The 22,953-nt window shown below is 32.4% G+C and overlaps 1 protein-coding gene across 1 annotated transcript in view; it reads left to right on the top strand.

Moving 5' to 3' along the window:
• Positions 1 to 22,616, top strand: part of LOC111002119 (prolactin-releasing peptide receptor-like) — a 55,119-nt gene extending 32,503 nt beyond the window's left edge. Inside the window, exons 2-3 of the mRNA XM_045627909.1 lie at positions 13,800 to 15,298; positions 21,682 to 22,616. Coding sequence (XP_045483865.1) covers positions 14,009 to 15,292 — 1,284 coding nt within the window. The 5' untranslated portion in view covers positions 13,800 to 14,008 and the 3' untranslated portion in view covers positions 15,293 to 15,298; positions 21,682 to 22,616. The remainder of the gene's footprint in view (positions 1 to 13,799; positions 15,299 to 21,681) is intronic.
• The last annotated feature ends 337 nt before the right edge of the window (positions 22,617 to 22,953 follow it).

Genomic DNA, 22,953 nt, shown 5'->3' with positions numbered 1-22,953 from the left:
AATTCGTATATATAAAGACATATCAATTAGCCAATATCAAAGAGCTAAAACTATTCTGTTAATAGTAATTGTTAATTAGTTTTCAATATAAAACTCTGTCAAGATTCATTTTTTTCAGTATTCAAAATGTGTTAAATCAAAAGTGGTTTTATAATGAATAAAATAAATATATGTAAACCTTAAATAATAATTAGAATTTTATCAATAAATTTGTCGGCTTTTAAAAGTATTTGAACTAAAGCAAATTATAAAAAAAAAGAAAATTGTCAGGCTCTCTCAAAGGAGAATTAACGAGTACTCAAAGCCCTAGTGCTCCATAAATTACACAGCCGTTCTCGACATTGCTGATTTATGTGAGACTATCAAAAAGTCTATAAAATTGTGTTAACTGAAACCAAGTGATTTTAAGAATGTGACCTTTTGAAATACATTGAACTTATTTCACAAACGAAAATATGGCTTCACATCTGCCAACATAAACACCACGTCTTATATAAGAAACATATTTTAAAATCATTCACAATAATTATTTTTATAGTAAATAATTAACATCTAATTTCTTCAGACTGCCGTCAAGCGCTTATGAACGTAATAAAAATCTGATATCCTCCAAAAACCATGGCACGACAAGCATTTTACTTTTAGGTATAACCCTTTGATTTCTCTATCGGTTGTATGGTCGTAAATTTCTTGAAATAGGCAAGAGCCTTATGTAACGAACATAACCACAAAGTTTGTAACATGTTAAAAATTGTTATATATTTTTTTAAACAAAGCCTCTTTGATACCCATCAAATGCATTTTTTACTAAAGTCTTTTGCAAAGGGGGGCACCTAAGGTATGTTAACACAATCATCAGTAATCAAGTAATCAGACAACGCCAGAAAATTTAATTTAATAAACTAATATCTACATCTGTCAACTTGATATAGCAATTTCTCAATTACCACTTTTGCTGCTAAGCATTTAAAATATTATTTGATGATATAATAAATTCACGTAAAGCAATATTTTTAACCAAAGACGGCAGGAGGCTCATCTGAGGGTATGTGATACCGCCGCCCATGGACGCTGGTATGTTGCTGACCTTTCAAGCACCGGTTAAAATCTTTATTACAAGTGTAACCTTGTATGTACTCTTAATTTCTGTGTTATATTTACTAAAAAAAACAATTTTCAAATCCGTTCGATTTGCTAGATATAATTTAGCATCGGAACAATAACCACCAAACAATCTCTATTGTGGTGCTGACAAATGTTAAATGAGTTTAAATATGTATCTGACAAAAATAGTGTTAAAAGCTTTCAATTTCAATTCTCGCGTCATGGCCTTTATGTAACGCAGTTACGTACACCTTCGGATATTACACTTTTTAAAAGTGTGATGAAATATCAAAAGCGCCGTAAAAAAGTATGTTTATATGGAATATAAGATACAGGTATCACTTATTTCAGGTCATTAAATTTGTGTCGCAGACATCCTTACTCATCAGCAAAGAAAACAAGAGGCCGAAAGAAAAAGCCAGCGTAAAAAACTCTAAGTGATCATCATACAAATGCCAAACGACACTTATTTTAAAACCAATTTCTCAAATTAATTAGAAGCAGCCTATCTATTACTAGTCCCAAGCTTTTATGAAATAGATTATCGTTAACTTTACAGTAAGCCTTTTTAGATAGCTTTTCTTTAATACATTTCTTAAATTTAATAAAAGGCAGAGATAAAAGAGCCTCTGGGATTTTATTAAATAAATGTATCACTTTTACTATAAAAGAATTACTAATTTTAGATAGTCTAGAACGCGGAAATTGCAGCCTGCGTTTGTTCCAAGAATTAACATTATGCGTAAGTTCTATTTCTAGTAAACTTATCACTATTTTTGTACATATACATAATATTTTCATAAGTATGTTGCGAGAGAAAGGTAAGTATATTAATTTCCTTGAATTTATCTCTCAGATTCCCTAAATTTTAAATTATAGATTGCACGAATATAGAGCTATTCGCAGGATGCAGGATGAAAGTTTAGAATTAAGTTGTATAATTCAGATTCAATTCCAAATCATTTATAATTGGTCTAAAATCCATAACCCTTGCATTTTTTGCACAAAATTTAATGCATTTCGTTTTTTTTTTTCATTAGAATCGGTAGTGTTCTTAATGTCTATGGTTTTAAATATCGTTGGCACCTTAAAAATGTGTCGGAAAACTGACCTTGTACTCGTTTACATTATCTATGAGCAACGATTCAGTGAGGGCGGGAGATGATCGAAGATAGTAGTCGTAATTGGAATGTCAGAAAAGTACTTATCAAAAGCAATCGCTATCTCTTCGTCAGATTTGATTATAGTGTTATCGACATATAGTTGGATGTCTTGATTGCGATCTTTGATCTAGTTGCACTATCAATGATCTTCAAAGTCATTTCATTATAATGGCACTATCAATCTTGTTTTTGATATTTAAAGACTTGGCCGCGTAACAAACTTTCATAAACAATTTTGAACATAAAGAGTCTACTTTTATAAATTCCCGCTGACACCCAATCACTGATCGATTTACACTGCGAATGAGAAACTTTATTATGTACAAACATGGTGTTGAACTCCTTATTAATACAACCACTAAGATTGTTGTATTGTGTATCAGCAGTAGTAACTACCGGAGTAAAGGTAGATTTTTACTAAATTAAAATTAATTATGCATGATAAAATTAAATACAATTTGTATTATTTATATTTGGCGTAGATAACGCTTGGGGTCTAGTAATAGTGAAATAATAAGTGCGTAATAAAGCAAAGATACCACCCTAAATTATTTATAAATTGTTTCATCGTTTTCTATTTACAAACGTATCAAAAGACACACATAACTTACATAACTGAACATACATCAAACAAATTCGTTCGTAATTTAGTGCAAATATATATTTTTGATTAGCGTAAGTCTCTTAATGCATTTTATTGCCCAGTATTTAGATACGATAGCGACGTAATCATGAAGGTGATAATCAAATACATAAATACACATATACAATAAAGATTGAGCGCCGTGGTTTAACAATATAAAACAAAATATTAAAATTCTAAAATAATTTAAAATTTTTATTTATCTATTTCGATTTACTAAATAGTTTTCACAAGTAAGTTATTGCAATATATATAGCCTTCATATTTTTTGAATTAAAAAAAAATTGTCCAAAAAGAATTGGCTCTTTTTTATATATATAATAAGGGAGCCTGAGGGACGCCCAAAAAGCGCAGTCATCGCAGCCCATAGCATTTTCAGTGGGTGCGTTGCCGGCCATTAAAATTTCTGTTTATATGCGCTAATATCCGTAAAATATAAATAAATAGTATTAAAATCCAAGAATTTGTAGACGTTGATACGTACGGCATTAAATTCAAAGTATTTAGTTAATATTAGTTTTAATATAACATGTTTCATGTCTTTTATGTATATATAAATCTTTATAAATCTCTTAATATCATGAAAACAAATATACCGGAAACAGGAAACTGAGCCTTGGAAAGGCAATATAAATCGTTTACAGCTATAAATTATTATTTACAGTAACAAAATCTCATTTATTTCTCCCTTCATCATAACGTCTCGCTATAAAATTTCCCCTAAAAACAATTTTTCGGAGTAAACATTTCTCATTGATTATTAAGACAAGGCACGCGTTCTATGCATACTTTGATTCTGTTTGGTTACTAATATTGCGTATCTACATTATGTAATATTAAAGCTTCAGTGAGAGACTTTAGGTCGTAGGTTCGATTCCCGACTGTGCATTATATTTTGATATAATGCATAAAGAACTGTTTATCTCATTATAAAAAAAATATTTTTTATTTACATAAGACACTAATATACGAACGAGATACACGTCGCCATCAGCCGTCCTAATTTCATTCTGATGTGTATCTGATGCCCTTTTGAATTAGTTTTTAACATTGAACAAAAAATAAAACATCCGACATTTTTTAGACCAGAATATTAACATTGTCAAGGACAGAAGGGTAATGACCTACTTGTTAGAAAACCAAATGATCACCAGAAAATATATACATCCAGAATACAGAAATTTGAGGCCCGGACGTTAAAAATTTAGAATTTACCTAGCAATTATTGTTATTGAAAACAACAATTAAACTGTAAATGAAGTTTTTTCCTTTGGGATAAGTCAAAGCTCACCGATATCCAGATTAAGCACTTTGATAAACGAGCTGGGTTATACATAGTTGCTCACCTTACACATTGAAATCGATTTTTGTTCAGTTTTAAGTTTACTAGTAATTTTTTGCTTGGTCAATGTTCGTGAATGTCATGTTTGCCTATAAGTGCTTGTCACTTTAAAAATAGTATTGTGATTTTTTTAGCGTAGTAACAGTGTGCCAAGCGCAAGAATTCATAATTAGTATTTTTTATTCCAAATTATATCAACCTAAGTAAATAATAATATTTTTGTTACGACAGACAACTGCTCACATAATACGTCATACCTTCACGAAAGTAACGATCCCTATTAAAATACAATACCGGGCAGGTGAATATTTCACTAGTGAAGTCGTATGAATTCACAATTCTAGTCATTGAATACATTTTCTCTTTAGATGTTGCCAAGTACGAAATTGGGGACTATCGCTTTTATTCTGATAATGATTTGCTTTGAGATTCCCGTAGTTGTAAACAAATTAAGTTTGTATATTTAACATAAATATACAAACCAGCCAGACATATATTAATTATTATGTATTTTAAATTTGGAATACAGACAAATTATTTTCGATGATTATACCTACTGTGTGTTTCATACACAAATGGGAGATCAGCTTACTGTCTATGTCGTCGATTTTTTATAGCGTTATGTCGGTTTATCGTGGTGTTTTACTTCTTACGAGCTAGTTGCGAACAGAGACAGTAAGTCACGAGAATGTAAGTGCGTGTTTCTATTTCACCATGCCTCCTGCTGATGATATTTTCTTTGACAATCTGAGACTTTGTTTTTAATTTATATCATAATTATTTTTTACTTCAGTTCATGTTCATTACAAACTTAGTGTAAATCAAAAACTTGGGGATTAAAAAGAGTGACGGAGAGTTTATTGCCACTTCTTCTTGAGAACAGGCAGTCAATGTAAAATTAGAAGCATTTATATATATTATAATATATATTTTTTGACGTTCTTAAGTGTACAATGTGTTACCTTTATAAATAAATGATTTATGACAAAGTAATTTTAATCAAATTAAATCACTAAACTAATATCCTAGTCTTCTGGGTATCACGTAATATTAGAGCCATCTATAATAATATTATTCATCAGTAATAATGGTTTTATTATGCCAATTTTTTACTACAAAACTAGAAACATGAATTGTAGCGCGAATAAGTTGTGTAAACACTACACTATCATTTCGTATTTCAACATCGTTTGTAGATCATAAATTAAAGGCGTTAATAAAGTTATGTATTTGTCTAGTATTGATATAACATACTGATTGACATGATTGCGGAAACACTATTCTCACACACAAATGTGTCAGCAAGAAATTGAGGCAAGCGTTAAGTATATCCACGAAATACATTGAAGATAAATATTTGGTTAGATCATTATTATCTATGTAACCTCTATAATTATATTCATCTAGATAATTAAAAATCTAAGACAGTTAATAGCGAGGAAATAAGTTAATTATTATATACTCCAGGGACCACATGAGCAGTGTTGGCCTAGTGGCTTCAGCGAGTGCGAGTGTGACTCCCATACCCGAGGCCGTAGGGTCGATCCCCGGCTGTGTGCACCAATGGAGTTTCTTTCTATATGGGCATTTTACATTTGCTCGAACGGTGAAGGAAAACATCGTGGACATGTTTTAGACCCAAAAAGTCGATGACGTGTGTCAGGCACTGGAGGCTGATCACCTACTTGCCTATTAGATTTAAAAATGATCATGACAGATTCAGAAATCTGAGGTTGTAGAGCCACAGATTTATTTTTTTATTTTTATACACCATACAATACAATAAAATAAGCCAAAATATAATAAACAATTTCTCTTGTAAATAGGCAAATCTTTTTTGGCCATCATTACTTTTTACATTTATAACATTAACAATGAACTATGTCACAATAGCAATGCTAGGATTTCTTTTCAAAACATGATGTATTAATATTATGCTCAACCTTTTTATCAATACACGGTATACATTTTATTAAGATGACTTGTATTTTTATTTATATAAGAATTCTTTTGTAACGACTGCCTTGGTAACTACCAATTGTAATTATTTCATTTTAAAGGCCAAATATAAAAAAGTTTATATCATAAAGTTAAAAAAAACACACGTTTATTATGAAACATAAGATAGATTATTAAAGAAGAGTATCCCTTTTCCAAAAAAATATTACTAACTTTAAAGAATTACTTCCTGTTTCTCTTTGTTAGTTCTCAACTCAACTCAACTCATTATTTCGACTTATTATAACAAGGTCTGCTGTGTAAAACCTAATTTGTACGGCTTCAATCACTGCGATGACGTCATACCCTGAATCATATTAATAAAGTTATTCTAACCGCTAAGCTTATAAACAACTTTCTACTTAGATACTTGGTACCCTGTGACGGCTCCCAACGTGGTCCGAATTTTCCACGCCCATGCGCTAGCGAACTACGCGCCAAAAGGCTTTTCAGAGCACTTCAGGGCTTTTCAGGTTCTAAAATAGATTAACGATATCTTAAAACTTTATTTTAAATACGTAGTACTGCCGCAAATTATCTGGTTTTCAAACTCAAACTCAAAATAACTTTATTCACGTAGGTGACGAAGTTACACTGTCTCGTGAACGTCAACAGAAAAGATGTTAAATAGAATAAAAAACTCTCCTCGCTACTCTTTTCGACATGTTTTGAGTCATACAAATTGTTCGTAGTACTGCCACAGATTATTTTGTTTAAAAGGTGGTAGTTACGTGGTAAGTAAGCAGGTCGCAAAACCAGGCTTTGCAAAATATTGTAGAAGTTATTCAGCGGTGTATGAAACGTTGTTTGCGCATTTATCTTATCGCCGAAAACGTTTTTGTGTACAATGCTGTTAATACATTTAAACCTATGGCTTTGAGTACGACCTTATATTAAACGAATGTTTTATCTGCTGCAGTATTAATATTATATTTTTCATAGTGATAACCGTAGTTTACAAGCAGAATATTTAAATTGAATGATTTTTGAACGTCTAGTATTACGTTAAATACTTAAATAATACTACTTATCATTAAATATTTTTCAAGCGGCGATATATGGTCTACTTATGTAAGGGATATATAACAATTCTTTTAAGTATTATGCAACAATCGTATTGAGCAAAATATTGCAACTTTTATTTGATTACTATTAGCTATAATTATTTAGTTTTCAAATATTGCCATAATAATGCCATCTATTGCCGGAAAAGTGAATTAATAAAAAGCCTTATTTTTCAAACGTAAGCAAACAGTCAACGTACACGAATTTATAACCTAAATCATAATTTTACTGTGTAACTTGGTGTCGCTGACGTCATTTTTAATAAACCTTTATGTTTCCTTCTCTCTATTTTTAGAATAATAAGATTTCATTGGCTTTTGACGTGAGAACGTCGTACAATTCTATGGAGCCGGCTGCACGCACGAACAAACATGACTCATGCAGCGTTACCTCGCTCTGAGGCGTTCCATTGAAGTGCAGGCGAGAGCGCGGAACGAGCAACAAAGAGGCACAATCGCGTTGACAAATAAATTGAAATAAATGTATTTAGACGTACAAATAAGTATAACTTGGTCAAATTAATTGTGATTTCCATTTACCTCCTTCTCTATATCAATATAAAATATCTATCAAACAAATAAAATTAAAATTTTCTTTTGAAAATGCAACCGTTCCATCAATATTTTCTTATGACGTTGTCACGTTCAACTATCGTCAGTAAACCGACTTTACAGACAACCGATTTTTTGTATTACATCTTGATGTTGCGAAGAGATGCTATTGCAGCTGAGTTTCAGTTGGGCAGCAGAATACGTTATTTCTGAGCTAAAAAATACTAAGCGTCGTTAAAGGCAATTTTCGCCACGTACCAACACTATGTGAAACATGCTACCCACAGCGTGTGAATTATTAAAAGGGCGGCAACGCACTCGCGAATCTTCTGCCATTGAAAGAGTCCATTGGGGGATATCACGTAACATCAGGTGAGCCCATTCATCCCTTGGTCTATAAAAAACAATAATAATATTATAATTATAAATTAAGTTTCGCACTTCTTCTTTTTTGCTGTTTTTTTAATAAGCCTGCAAAAGACTGGTTAGTAGCAAAGTGAAAATAAATTTATTATCTTTTTATCACTAGCAACGTGTAGTCTCAACTATTTGATAACTTTGAACAAGGACAAATCGATTGTATGTATAATTAAAGTGTCATAGAATGATTAATTAAAACAACTTCAGATCAAATTATAGGCTTCTACAAACCACCAGGGTGGGTTATAAAATATTTAATGTACGGATAGTTTTGTTACTAACAAATTATGTCGTGTACCTTGAATATTTCAGCTGAGGCTAGGTTATTTACTAATTTAATTAAACTTAGCCAACTACAGTTGTATGTATGACTCAGTATACGCACTAAGTCCCATTTGGTCCGTTGTGAATACAGTTCTGGCTAATTAAACCTAGCTCCTTACCCGGATTCCAGAAACTTCCTGGGTACTTAGGCTTCATAGAGTGGTCTTACTGGTCTGAGGGTGTTTATTTGTTGCTACAGTGACAAACTTTATTAGTATACATGACGCAAATTTTAGTATATATGACATTGAAAAATAGCACGGCTTTCCTTTTCCGACCCTTGTCATAATAAAACTCACGCATATTTGAATAAGAATTGTCATCGATAGAATTTAGATTTGTAAATCGGCTACATAAAAGTATTACTATTTTTAATCATAAGTTCGTATTACTCCACATAACCACATAAGATTTATTACACATTAACATTGGTTTTAGTACGTGGGTAACACTAAAAATGTTTACACTGGCCACTTAGAAACATTGCTAATGAAAACTTTTTTTGAATTTGGTTACCAAAACCTAATGTTATATTCATTTGTCATTGCCTAAATATTGCATTCATTTGTCATTTGTTTTTGTGAATTGGCGGCACATCTAAAACTCTTGCTACACAAAATACAAAATGAACCTAACGCGAGAAAATTCTCGGTCAATGATTTATTAAGACTTTCGTTGCGGGCTTACTTAACAACAAAGCTATGATAAGCGTGGTGCGTGGCAGAAGCTCTTGCGTTCTTAAGAACTCTTAAGAGCAAGCAATAGCAGATTAGATAGCAGCAAGAAATTGCTTTTTTATAAAAATAATATAACTATCAAAATACATGCGTAAAGCGTATTTCCTGGAAATTGTAATACTTAAAAGACTTATTGTGACACTATTGGAGGCTGTATATAAAACGGATGTTTGTCGGGTCTTGGGGCTAATTTATACGTTTGACCCTTACAAATGACTTGTGAACTGCTGAAACTCCACTTTATATTAATAATTGCGTTGCTAAGGAAGTGTCGTTAATTAAATCCGTATTCTATATCGTCTTCCCGATAGAACTTGGATATTACCGTGTTAATCGGCTTATTATATTGACTATAGTTGTTATTTGCGTAGTGTTGGCCTAGTGGCCTCTTCTGACCCTCAATCCTAAGGTCGTAGGATCGATCCCCGCCTGTGTACCATCGGATTTTCTTTCTGTGTGTTCAGACGGTTACAACATCGTGTGAACCCTATATGTCCACGGTGTGCGTCAGGCAGTGGAGGATTATCACCTAGTTGCCTATGGTTGATTGCGATTGATCACCCTGCTACGGCCGGTTCGAGTCTCGCAAGAGACACCCCTGCGCGAGTCGCGGGAAATCCGCCCATTCAGGCCGAGCTAAGCTGTAAAGGCCCTTAAGGCAAACAGCGAGATATAAAAAAATATATGGCAAAGTCAGAGTAATGTCATATCGCCTTCGTGATTTTGGGCGCCCCTGTCTTCTAGTCACCGAGTTAATAAATCATACTTTTATGAGCAATTAACTAACCGTAACGGCAAGACAGGTTTCATGAGAACCTTTATACTAATCACCTAAGTAACCTGTAATAAGAGATCACCTAAAACGATTAAATTAACAAAACTTTTATCTATTTGTAATATTCTTTTTACTTTTTTGGCTTTTTATTCGGTCAAAGTTTAACTTGTATAACTTGGAATCTAGTAGTTAAATGCATTAACAACTTATTTCCTATAATAAAATAAAATAAATAGCGCTTGTAGAAATGGATTGATGGTCCACTAAGCAGATTGAATTATAATCACTACATTAGTTCACATGATTTCTTAGTCTTTATTGGTCGAAGATTAATTGACTGGTTCATTCAACGAAATTATTATGTGTGTATATAATGTTATATAACTTGTATGTTAATAAATAATGATTTATAATAAATCTTCCGTGGGTTAGTGATATTGGAATCTTTGTAAAACGTTACTTGTAAATAAATCTTTATTTAGTTATCTCTTTTAATGACAAAAGTAGTCATTTTATTTGTATCATATACATTAAAACTTTGGTAATTTAAAATGAGTATATTAAATTCTCTATATAGTATTTCTGAACCAATTCGACTTAGGGTCCTTCAAGAAAAGAGCCTACCAATTCTTAAAAACCGGGAATGCCCTCACGAGCTCTATGGCATTAGAGAGTGTCCATGGGCGGCGGTATCACTTAACATCAAGTGATTCTCTAGCCCGTTTGCTTCCTGTTCTATAAAAAAAAATCTGAATCTGTTTCATGACAATTTCTCAATATAACCGACAAGCGAGCCGGGTTCGTCACGATGTTTTCATTCACCATTCGAGGGAGTGGTACACAGCCGGGAATCGAACCTATGGCCTCAGGAATGAGCAGGAATTTATTATTGCACAAACCTAAAATTTAAATATTTAGCTGACGCTACGAAAATGGTTTTGGCTTCAGATTGCAACCGTTTCATTGATATTTTTTTTCATAGACCACTCGGTAATTGGCTTTCTGATACATGTCGTTGATTTTTAATTTGAGACGTGCCGGTTTCTTCACGATGTTTCCCTTTAGACCGCGGCCACACCATGCGGGAACGGTGCCGCAACGTCATCCATACAAATTACAATACCGTGTACCACAGTGTAGCCGCGCTCTTACTGTACGAACATGTTCGACGCATATATAGAAAGTCCATAACTGCATAGTCGGGGATCGTATGACCTCATGGATGAGAGTCATACGCATAGTTTAAAAACAAGACCTGCCAAAAACGTATACAACCCGAGTCCCAAATACAGAATTTTAAATAGCGTGGCTTCATTAACACCGTTTCAAGTAAATATTTGAAGTTCTAAACAATATTCGTAGTCAAAGGAATCCTTCACAGTCAGATTAATTAGCAAACTATAGTGTTTATTGACGGGTCGTAATTGTGTATTTAGTAGCCCATTTCTTGTTTAACGACTCAATATTATTAACTTAATGTAATCATGTACCAGCGATGGTCTGGATTTGCATTTGAAATGTTTTGAAATATATTGGCTGTATGCCATATAATATTTTGACAATAATAAAGTATAACTTATTAACGTATAGTTAGTAGTATTATTAAAAGTATAACCCTAACTGGGTCAGTAATTCCTACTAATTAGTATAAATATATATATATTGATTGATATACTGATTGAGAAAGAGAGATCGAGAAAAATTTCACACTATTGGTTGATGTATTAGTTTAGTAGTTACGTATTAGAACTTTATAGATGCCAATTCTGTCGCATAAAGTGTTGTGCAGTAAACGCAGATTTTTAATTTTTAATATTATCATTACCACGTAAACAGTGTGAATATAGATATACAAGTACATGGTAGTGATCATATTTTTTTACAGGTTGCAGAAAATAAACAATTCATTTATAGGCCTAAGTGTACGCTGCTATAACATGATTCCTAGTGAAATATTGGAACTGCCTCTCAACAGATTCAAAACACATATTAAAAAAACCTTAATGTGTAAAGGTTACTACACAGTTAATGACTACCTAGAAGATAAAAACGCTTGGCAATAGGTCTAATTAAATTGTTATAATTTGCTTTGTTCTCTTGGAAGTGTTGTGAATGTAATGTAATGTAATGGAATGTAATGTAATGGTGAATGTGGTAAATCACAGAACAGATTGTATTTTATTTTTACTTATGTAACTTAAATGACGTTGTGGTTTATGACATTTTCTTTTGAATTATTGTATGTAAAGGGAGAATAAAACTTGCTGAGTTTCTTGCCCGTTCTTCTCAGAACAAGACCTCCTGGTAGTCTTGCGAACGGATGGCGTAGTTTTGCTCTTTCGCGAATTTTGTAAACGTTTTTGACATTCATAAGCATGCCTTAGGTCGCATCTGGACTGAATAAATGAATTTTGATTTGATTTGATTTGATATACTGGTACATGATGATTGGGGCTTTTACCTTAGTAATAATTAATTTACAAAGAAGTTTCACTTCTGATATGCTTATTTTGTACGCACGCAGTTTTTAATATACTCATTACATATTACCAACATTTTGAATTTATGTGATATAAACAATACGGCCAAGAGCTAAGAACATTGTTGTGCCACTGTTTAATAAATTTTTGCTTTATCAGGTGTAAGGAAAATTGAAAGTTTTAAAAATATCCTCAGGAAATTGAGAGTTTTAAAAATAATTTTATAAATAATGGAATTGGAATTCCCTTAACAATCATTTTCAGTCAGTAGAAAATGGTACGGTTTATTCAAACTAAATGATGTGCGTGATCATGTAATACACGTTTAAATCAGAATAGAATCAAGAATGTAAATTCGAATTAAATGGACTGGAATATAAATTGTGTCAGGCTATTGTCTGGTAATAAGACATATCCTGACCTGAATTGAAAGGAAAACGGTCCATATATACTAAAAAGGGTGTCAATTTATCCTTAGGGAATACGTGAGTTTTACTTGTTCCTTCAAGAAAGTATATTAGTAGATATGTAAAGATTTCATGGAAACAAGTAGTTTTGTATGTGGGAAATAACGTAGACTTTATTTTGGAAAACAATACATCGGCTGGTTATGATCACAGAGTAAAGAGCAAAAACAAATTATTAACACACTTAAGAAGAGAAGGCGCGAAATTCAAATTTATTTACCCACTAAATTATTCTACCTAAACAGTTACTACTAATTCGATAGAACGCCAAAATAATACCCACACCAATTATCCTACATAAAAAAACATTAAAAAATTATACTTATGTGCCTAAATCTTCTAACAGCAAGCAACTCTTGTGAATTCAGACAGTGTACAAACAAATAGGTCTACCTCCATAGACATTTCTTTAATAATTATTTATATAGCTCGCTAGTGTGTAGTGGCGCTTTGCTAACCAAGTTGGAATGTACGCGTGGTACATACTATTACAACATAGTGGTACATTATTACAACAAGATAGGTAATATTGAAAACGACAACCCCATGTTTATAATAACCTATTTTAATTTCAAATATTTGACTAATTAGTTAAAAAAATATTCTTTGGGCTTAGCGTCTTCAAGTCTAGTAGATACCGAATTAATTGTCTACGAAATGATACGTAAACATACACATTACACCATTACTTTTTAAAGACACAAATTAACTCTTTTGTCTTTGTTTTCAGATATCTTGGCGTTGATGGAGCTATCAAGTCATAAGCAAGTACCACAATGAATACAATTGGCACGCATGAGTAGCTAATAGAACTGAAACAAACAGTATGAACGTCTCTCACTTTGTTTGCTCAAATACACCGATCTGTCTCAGTTGGCTGCTTAAACATGCCAACATCAACCGCCTCACACTGATGCCAAGTTAAGAAACCGATAAATTATGCCGACCGAATGGAGTACCAACGAATCGTTATATAGCAACTACAGTCAAAATGAGAACATTACAGTCCCGCCAGACCCGATCGAGGACAAAGCTATTCAAGCCGCTTTTTGCACAGCCTACACAATTATATTCACAGTTGGCATCTTTGGTAATGCCCTCGTTTGCTACGCAGTCATCCGGAACAGAGCCATGCAAACTGTCACTAATCTTTTCATCACTAACTTAGCGCTATCTGATATATTACTATGCGTGTTTGCAGTACCCTTCACTCCCCTTTATACGTTTCTAGGCAGGTGGGTGTTTGGTGGTCCCCTCTGCCACATCATGCCTTACGCCCAAGGCTGCAGCGTTTACATTTCCACGTTAACACTCACATCTATAGCCATTGACAGGTTTTTCGTAATAATTTATCCTTTCAAACCCCGGATGAAGATAAAGACATGTATTGGACTCATTATATTTATATGGGTTTTCGCTCTATCGGTAACCTTTCCTTATGGCTATTATATGACCCTACAAGACATTTTCTGCGCAGAAAAATGGCCATCGGATCAAATCCGGAAAGCCTTCGGCGCGGTAACGACTATCATGCAATTCGTGATACCATTTATAGTAATGGCTTTCTGTTATACGTGTGTTAGTATAAAATTGAATGATAGATTGAAATCGAGGCCCGGAAGTAAGAATAGTAAAAAAGAAGACGCCGAGAGAGAAAGAAAAAGACGAACAAACAGAATGTTGATTGCTATGGTTGCTATTTTCGGCCTCTCCTGGCTCCCGTTAAATTTAATTAATATAAGTAGTGATTTTTACTCGTTCGCCGAAGACTGGAAGTATTATATGGTACTGTTCTTCGTAGCGCATTTCATAGCCATGTCCTCTACATGTTACAATCCGTTTCTGTATGCATGGTTGAACGAGAACTTTCGTAAGGAGTTCAAGCAAATTCTGCCCTGTCTCGGTGCGTTAGTGACGAAGTCTAAAAGGAATTTTAATCAATCCGATAGAACAGGAATGTATAGGTCGGAGAAAACTTGTAACGGAAATGAAACCGTTCAAGAATCGCTGTTGACTTCAACCGTAAATAAGATGCCTTCTGTTAGATATAGGATAGAATTAAATGATAAAGTTAAAGTTTACGAAGATGATGTTGACAATGTGAGCCCGGATGAGAAGCCAGAGGACAACCCAAGTCCGAACGAAGACTGTGTTAAGATGTATATGTTGGTAGATAAGACTGTAGTCTCATCTGATAAGGAGCCGATTGTATCTGCGCTGTAAATATTGGTAAGGATTTTTTTAAGTATTTAACTTAATTAATTTTCATTAATTATCTTGACAGAAATGTTTAATTGGATACATTTCCTTCTTATATAAGGTTTTTTAATTGTATAGGTTTAAAAATAAATTCACAACTGCACCGGTACAAAATTAGTTTAGAAGTTCTCAGATACAAAAGAAAACCTAAGATATATTTAATATTATTACTAATTAATAATTTGAAGAGGTCTATAAATAATGAGGGTGTGCAATTTTGAATAACCGTCTAAAATTCGTAATATTAGCATGTTTATCAATTTAAAATAGCATTAAAGATATCAGAATGAACTTATTAGACTAAAATTATGCCAATGTGATGGCAACGTGCATCTCAATCGATGTTTCTCACGTAAAAATAATAGTTTTTGTAATGATAAATAAAGTTCTTTAAACGTTATATTTAAAAAAATATTATTAATTATGAAATATAATATGAGTTTCGAAATTATGAAATAAAATGTAGATGTATTTCAATAATAAATAAACAAATCAATAAAAAAAAATCTATTGCATACATAATATGTTTGCAGTGTACTTATGGAAGGCGTTCTGAATAGTTGAATACTCACTCAAAGGCCAGCAACGAACCCATTAAAAATGGGCTGCGATGACTGCCTTCCTGAGTGTCCCGTAGGCTCGTTTGCCCGTATTATAAAAATAAAATAAATGTTGTACCTTAAATATTTATATTATAATAATATTTATAATAATTTATTATAAATTTTTCGATACACAGTAATTTATCGCGAAGCTTTTATTATTTCTTTGAACACCTACATACATTCCAGATGTTTAACGTTCACGAAGCTTGATGTAAGTTTATTTTAATCGATTGGGCAATAAAGTGGATTTCATTATTTGTGTAATAAAAAATTGGCTATAAATCAATTTAAATATGTCACGTTTATATTTTGATACTAAAAGTTGAATGATATAGTTTAAATATCAGACTGTATTGAATCAGATATAATAGAATAGCTAGTTTATGTAGTATGTTAGAAACGTCTATCTAGTGTATTTTGAGAGATCAATTAATATGGGATTTAGATAGACAATTATCTGTATAAATTCGTACCAACTTTTAAAATCTGGGCCTCACATTACCGAATCTAATTCATGATCATTTGTCAATCTAATAGGCAAGTAGGTGATCAGTCTCCTGTGCCTGACGCAAGCCGCCGACTTTTTTGGTCTAACGCAAGCCGGTTTCCTCACGATGTGTTCCTTCGGATCGAGCGAATGTTCAAATGAATTATTATTATTACTATTACTTATTAAAATATATGCATAAATTTATATGTCTATAACAAATCCGAAAAAAGTCCATTTGAAATAATATAAAAGTGAATATTGAAAAACAATGGAACAAGAAAATATATTTGATCTTACCCCAAGCCCATTTTCTGATAGCAATCATAGATATTTATCACTCGCGTTTCCAATAGATTTTCTCACATTGTTTTTATTCTTCTCTAGTTATCACTAATACGATTCTTTGTTGGCTTTATCTTAATATATTGCAAATACAGATAAGCCGGAATACTTTATTGTACAATCAGTCTGTCCTGTCTTTGTACTGGACATTTCGAAGAATAACTTTTTTAACGATAAAGTAGTGATTTGATATTACAATATAAATGTGGGCAGTCTACACTGATTAAAAGCACTTTTGATTTTCTTTTCAATTTCCAGAACAAATAGATCCCAAGCGAACCGTGATTGTCTAGCATCTTCTAGAGTAAGCTTTAAGAGCTTGGATGCTAAAGCTTGTTTACTTGCATCACATACATAGATCTTAGATATTTACTAAGTTTATTGGCCTTAAGGTAATCGATCTTCAACTGTTTTAATTGAATTGGAGTTTGTTACTCTGTATCCATTTAGATGTGACCTATATCTTAAAGTCGGGTTTACATTCATCATCATCAGTTTTTTTTATTTATCTTTAGACGTACGCTTTCTTCATTTTTCTCCAACGCCTACATTACGGCTTTTGCACCTATTTCCTTGTATAATTATTTCTCATTAAATATATAATTTTATTTATCAATGCTATTAAATTTTGACTTCTCTTCTCTTTAAAGGGTTGGTTACTTCACGATTACTATTGTTACCTACAGTTCCTTCCTTGTTCATCTTATTCATAAATAAATCAGTGATATGGCAAAATGAAATTGTTGTAAGGTTAATTAAGAGACATCATCTGTCTTTTTATTATGACGTAAATATTATTTGACTGAGACGAAAAAGTACTTCAGTTTTAAGATTGTAATTAAACTAATTTATAAATATGCTGTTATCCAATCGAAAAAAACATAAATAGCTAACTTTATTTAAACGTAGCCCGTAAACCCATATAAGCAACAGCAGTATAAGAAAAGAGTATGCCTATTTGTATCATGTGTACAATTTAGACACACAAACACATAGTTCTCATACGAAGTAGTCGTTTCACACTCCAATAATCTTACATCATTGTTTAGATAAAAAATGTAATATTTCAGTCCCGTCATAGGCAGACGTTCCCGCGTATATTTGTCAGAAACAGCTATTGTCAGGTTTATTTCGTTTCGGATTCAATAACTAAATTCTGCCGTTTGACGTGCAAAAACTCTGTGAATTTTTGTGAAGGGTACAAAAATAATTAATCGAATGTTTTGTATGTCAGAACTCAATTCAATCTTAAAAAAAAAACAAACCCTTTTTTACAAGAGGTTATTAATTTATTAACAGTTTTTCGCTTTTATAGTACATACAATTAGGTAACATAACTAAACTGTAAAAAGTAGAGCAGTGTTGGCCTAGTGGACACAGCATGTGACATCCCTGGGGTCGTATATTTTTTTTATAGAACAGGGGGCAAACTGGCAGGAGGCTCACCTGATGTTTAGTTATACAGCCACCCATGGACACTCTCAATGCCAGAGGACTCGCGAGTGCGTTGCCGGCCTTTGAAGAATTGGTACGCTCTTTTCTTTAAGGACCCTAATTTGACTCTACTTTAAATTTTTCTTTGTAAAGGCTTATCATACGAAGTCAACTTGTACATATGTGTTTCGAGTCTAATACAAATTATAAATTTAATACATGATTTAAGTGATGCCTGGATTGCATCTCCGCAAACGTGGTCGACGACAAACTAAGTTGACAGATAATTGATACGATTTTTTTTTATTTATTAGCCGAATACAAAGTCCTTTCAAACTACTATGATTATTCTTTTGAAATGTTACCATATTAACGCCACCTATTCTTACCTAGTTAGTATATGAATATTCTTCGTTTTTTTTAAGTTTTAAAGTTATATTCCAAAATAACTTTAAAGCCGAGCCAAATTCAAGCCACATTGCCTGAGCTGCTTGATCAATAAAGTTTCATATTAAAATATGAAAGATTGTAGTAGCTTTTTTTTAATATTTATTGTTTGTATTTTATATAGTCTATACTCTCATCAGTACTTTTGCTGCGAAACTCTTTCAAACAGAATTAAGTAACGAAGCGCTGGTTGCCATGGCAACATTTGAAATTATCAAAGACGAAGAATTCTTATGAGCTTTGAGTAAAAGATCTTAATATTAATCCGTGCTCTTACAATTTAAAAAATACGGATTTTGCGAAATTATAGGGATATTTTTCGCCTTGAAAAGCCTTGATCCGTACACTATTGTATCTACGAGATAGATTTCCTCATGATGAATAATAATCTTCAACATATGGGTGAGGTAAGTCCACGTTTAAAAACATTAAAGGTAAACAAAGAGGCAACGTTTACTAATCCCAATTCCCCGCAAATTACTGCTTTAATTACGCAAACTCGAAAACAGTTACATGTTTGCTTAGAATTGCCGATATCCGAGATATTTGCTTAGCTAAATTGCTTAGGAATTTGAGAAACGTAAAACAAAACAGTGAATACATATTCATAAGTGTTTGATTTAATTCAATTCATAAATCATATCAAGTTCTATTATCGTTTTAATAATCAGTTAATCTAATAGCAGGACTCACTTATGATACAGTTCACTTAATAGCGCTAGGAAGCTTTATTATATTTGTTTTGTTTATTCATAAACAAATCAAAACATATCGTGCCTGTTTGATATACCATAAACATTGATACAGAATTTATAAGTACCGAAATGAAAAGATTTTAATTATTAATATTTTTTTTATCGGAGAATGTAAAACAAAAGTAAAGATTCGTTTCGTTTCATTATGATTGGCCAACATCATCGTCTCTCAACAAAGACGAGGTGAGGTCTTTTTAATTCATCCGAACTGAGCTTTAATTTGTCTTTTGTTTTAAATGCTTTCGAAAATCTCTAATCAAAATAAGAAAGCAGAACCTAGCGGCCCTGACTCGTATAATAACGAACGTGACTCTATGCGTCATAATAATATATTCTGGTCATGTTTATAACCATATATTACTCAAACCCGATACGGCTACGAGATAAATTAATTTGCTAAATAAGTAATAAGCAAAAACATTTCAACTGTATATTTTGTATTCGTAGCGGCTTACACATTTGAGAGTTATCATAGGAGTTATTCGGATTAATACCTACAGTTGAGATTCTTCATCGGAAGACGTCCGTCGTTATCTAAGCATTTTTGAATCAACTCAAAACGGAATTATTTTCAAACCAATTCGTCTTAGGATCATACAAGAAATCATTTTTGAAACTACGACACCCGACAACTCGCGCGCCTTCTGGCCTTATCTATGGGCTGCAGTATCACTTTACATCGGGTAAGACTGTTCTATAAAAAAATCATACCTTCAAGTAGATTGTGCCAGAGTCTGCTATGCCTATTACACGTCGTCTACCGATGTTTTCCTTCATCGTATGAGAGAGTTTTAATTGCCAGGTTTACACTCACAAACTAACACTGAAGGTGAAGAAGAATATCGCAAGGTAACTAGCATAAGGCACATACGGCTAACCAGTTATTTGCCTTACACTTGATCTATGATATAATGTATCCAATTTCATTGGGCATAACTATTACGATAGTGTGACTCTGATGGCTGGAGTTGATAAATGTTAAAAAGTATGAATCACGATTTATTGTAGTGAAATACTGTTAAAATAACTCACCATTCCATATAATAAATCAGATGAGATGCGTCAATAAAAATACAGGAATAATTTTACAGCTTCAACCACAGATTACATTCACGTGTTCCACGTGCGTTTCAAAACATTCCGCGGCTAGAACGTAAAAGACGCATACTTTTATTTATGAGTTGGGTAATAATAATCATTAATATCTCATATGTTGCTTGCTGTATTTATCGCTCTTGTTGAGTTTAAAAAAAAGAATATATTTGCGGCCATTGGTCAGAATATGATATACGCAATTTAATTACTTAACAAAACAAGCAAATTATTAAAAAATCTTGAAGGCACTATTAAAATATTTCTACCACCACCACCACGTGAAAAATTGTATCGTTAGCATATAAGTGTTCTCATGTAAGTGACTAATGTCTTTTATGAGAATAAGTGTCTTTAAACCTAAACCTAAACACATGATATATTAATAAGTCATACTGAGCAAAAATGTAGTTATCATTGCCGGAGTCTACAGGAAAACATCTACAAAGAGAAATTTTGATATTTTTTCGAAAGCATAGGGTATCACGCGCAACTATAAAACAGGGGTAGCTGTCTCTATCGCTCTCGTGGAGTTTGAAAATAAAATATATATTGTAACTAATAAAAAAGAGGCATATACTGTGTTTATTTACATAGTATATTACAGTTAAGTCTAAAATATCTACACTGACATAATATAACGAGAAAACTTTTTCTTATATAATTGAAAAACTCTGGATTTGAAAAGTTCTATCTGCAATCAGCGAGAAACGTAGAAATCGTATCTCGTCTGTTATACGCCCTTAATTTGAGAAGAGGCAGTAAATGTAAAATTAGTAGTACTAGTAGCATTTAATATGTGTTTCTTGGCGTTCATAAGTATACATTTTATTACACAAATAAAAATGATTTTTATCGATTTGTTTTGATATCTACGACGCTACGACAAATAAATATAAATCTTTATTAACTTTATTAAAATTAAACCTCCAACCTTCATCATTTGTATTGAGCAACTAAGTTTTCATATACTCTGTTCCTACTGCTGCTAGCCTCCTGCCTCCGTTTCAATAGGGCGACGACGTACTTGCCAGACACAGCTAATTAAACTTTTTTAAATAAATCATAATATATCTTTATATACATACATATGAAGCTTAAAGGTCGTTACTATAGCAACAGGCCTTAACTTGGGAGTTACTTGATTGATTGGATATAAAGTTTTAATCTTGTTTTTCTTTGTTTCAGATACTTAGCGTGTTGTCACAGACATATAGACAGCTTTAAGCTTATTGTATGTAGATATTATGTAGAAATTGTGACATGAATGTATACATGTTAGTAATATGTACATACAGGCCGATGTTATGTATTGATAAATTGTATATAAGAATTGTTACTGTGTAGAATCATTTATCTAATGTTCGCAAGAAACTATAATAGTGATTAATAAATGTTGTAAAAATAATTGTATTACGGCTTGTACATAAAATAAGTGTAATAAAAAAAGTCAAAATAGATTATATTATGGAAAACATAATACGCGTGTAATAGTTTGGAACTAAATAGTATCGCAATAGAATACATATTGCAGTGTACCTATACGTTCGAGCCGTCAAACAAATAATGGAATGGTACAACTCATGTTACAAGCGACCTACCTGTAACATGATTTTGACAAACGGATACTAGGGGCCTGTTTCACAACGTCCGGATAAGTTCCAAATAAGCTATTTATTACTTATTGGTAGGATAAACTGTATTTTTGCGTTTCACGACTGTCAGATAGCGTGAAATTTCTTCGAAAGTTTAATCTTCCGAATAATTTATGTGTTGCATAGCTATTTGGTACTTTATCCATACATTGTGAAACAGGCCCTAAATATTGTATAGTTACTACACACATTACATATTGAGAATCATTGCTAACGTGCTATATATAATTTGTATTAATCTTTATGTATAAACAAAACAACCCTTTCCTTATAAAACTATATTTAAAACACGTTTATAAGTAAGGGGTTAAATGAAGTGTTTACATCAATATAGTTTCTAGGAACTTTGAGCCCATTGGTGTAAATACTTATTATTGAACTGTGTATTTTTATAGGTGTTACATAGGAAATGTCAATGGAAAGTAAATTGTGCAATTCGATGTTCAAATTAAACTATAATTTTGTTCATATGGTTTTATTTCTTTATGTCTATAAGGACACGTAAATCAATATATACATACAAATACGACACAACATAAGTAAGTAAATAAGTGTTTCTTAAGGTAGTATTCAGCACGCAGTTCTACTACATATTTAGAACCAGCGGCCCACTGAAGTATTTCATTTCGACGTCTTTCGTCCTTCAAGAAAACATTAACTAATTCTTAAAAGGCCGAAAACGGATTTGCGAGCCTTCCGGAAATGTGAGTGTCCATTGTCGGCTGTATCACTTAACATCAAATGAGCCTCCTGTCCGCTTACCTTCTTTCATAAAAATAATAATAATACATTATTTACAAAATTC

Source organism: Pieris rapae, chromosome 4 (genome assembly GCF_905147795.1).
Source record: "Pieris rapae chromosome 4, ilPieRapa1.1, whole genome shotgun sequence".
Taxonomy (NCBI): Eukaryota; Metazoa; Arthropoda; class Insecta; order Lepidoptera; family Pieridae; genus Pieris; species Pieris rapae.
This window is presented reverse-complemented; position numbering and strand designations above follow the sequence as displayed.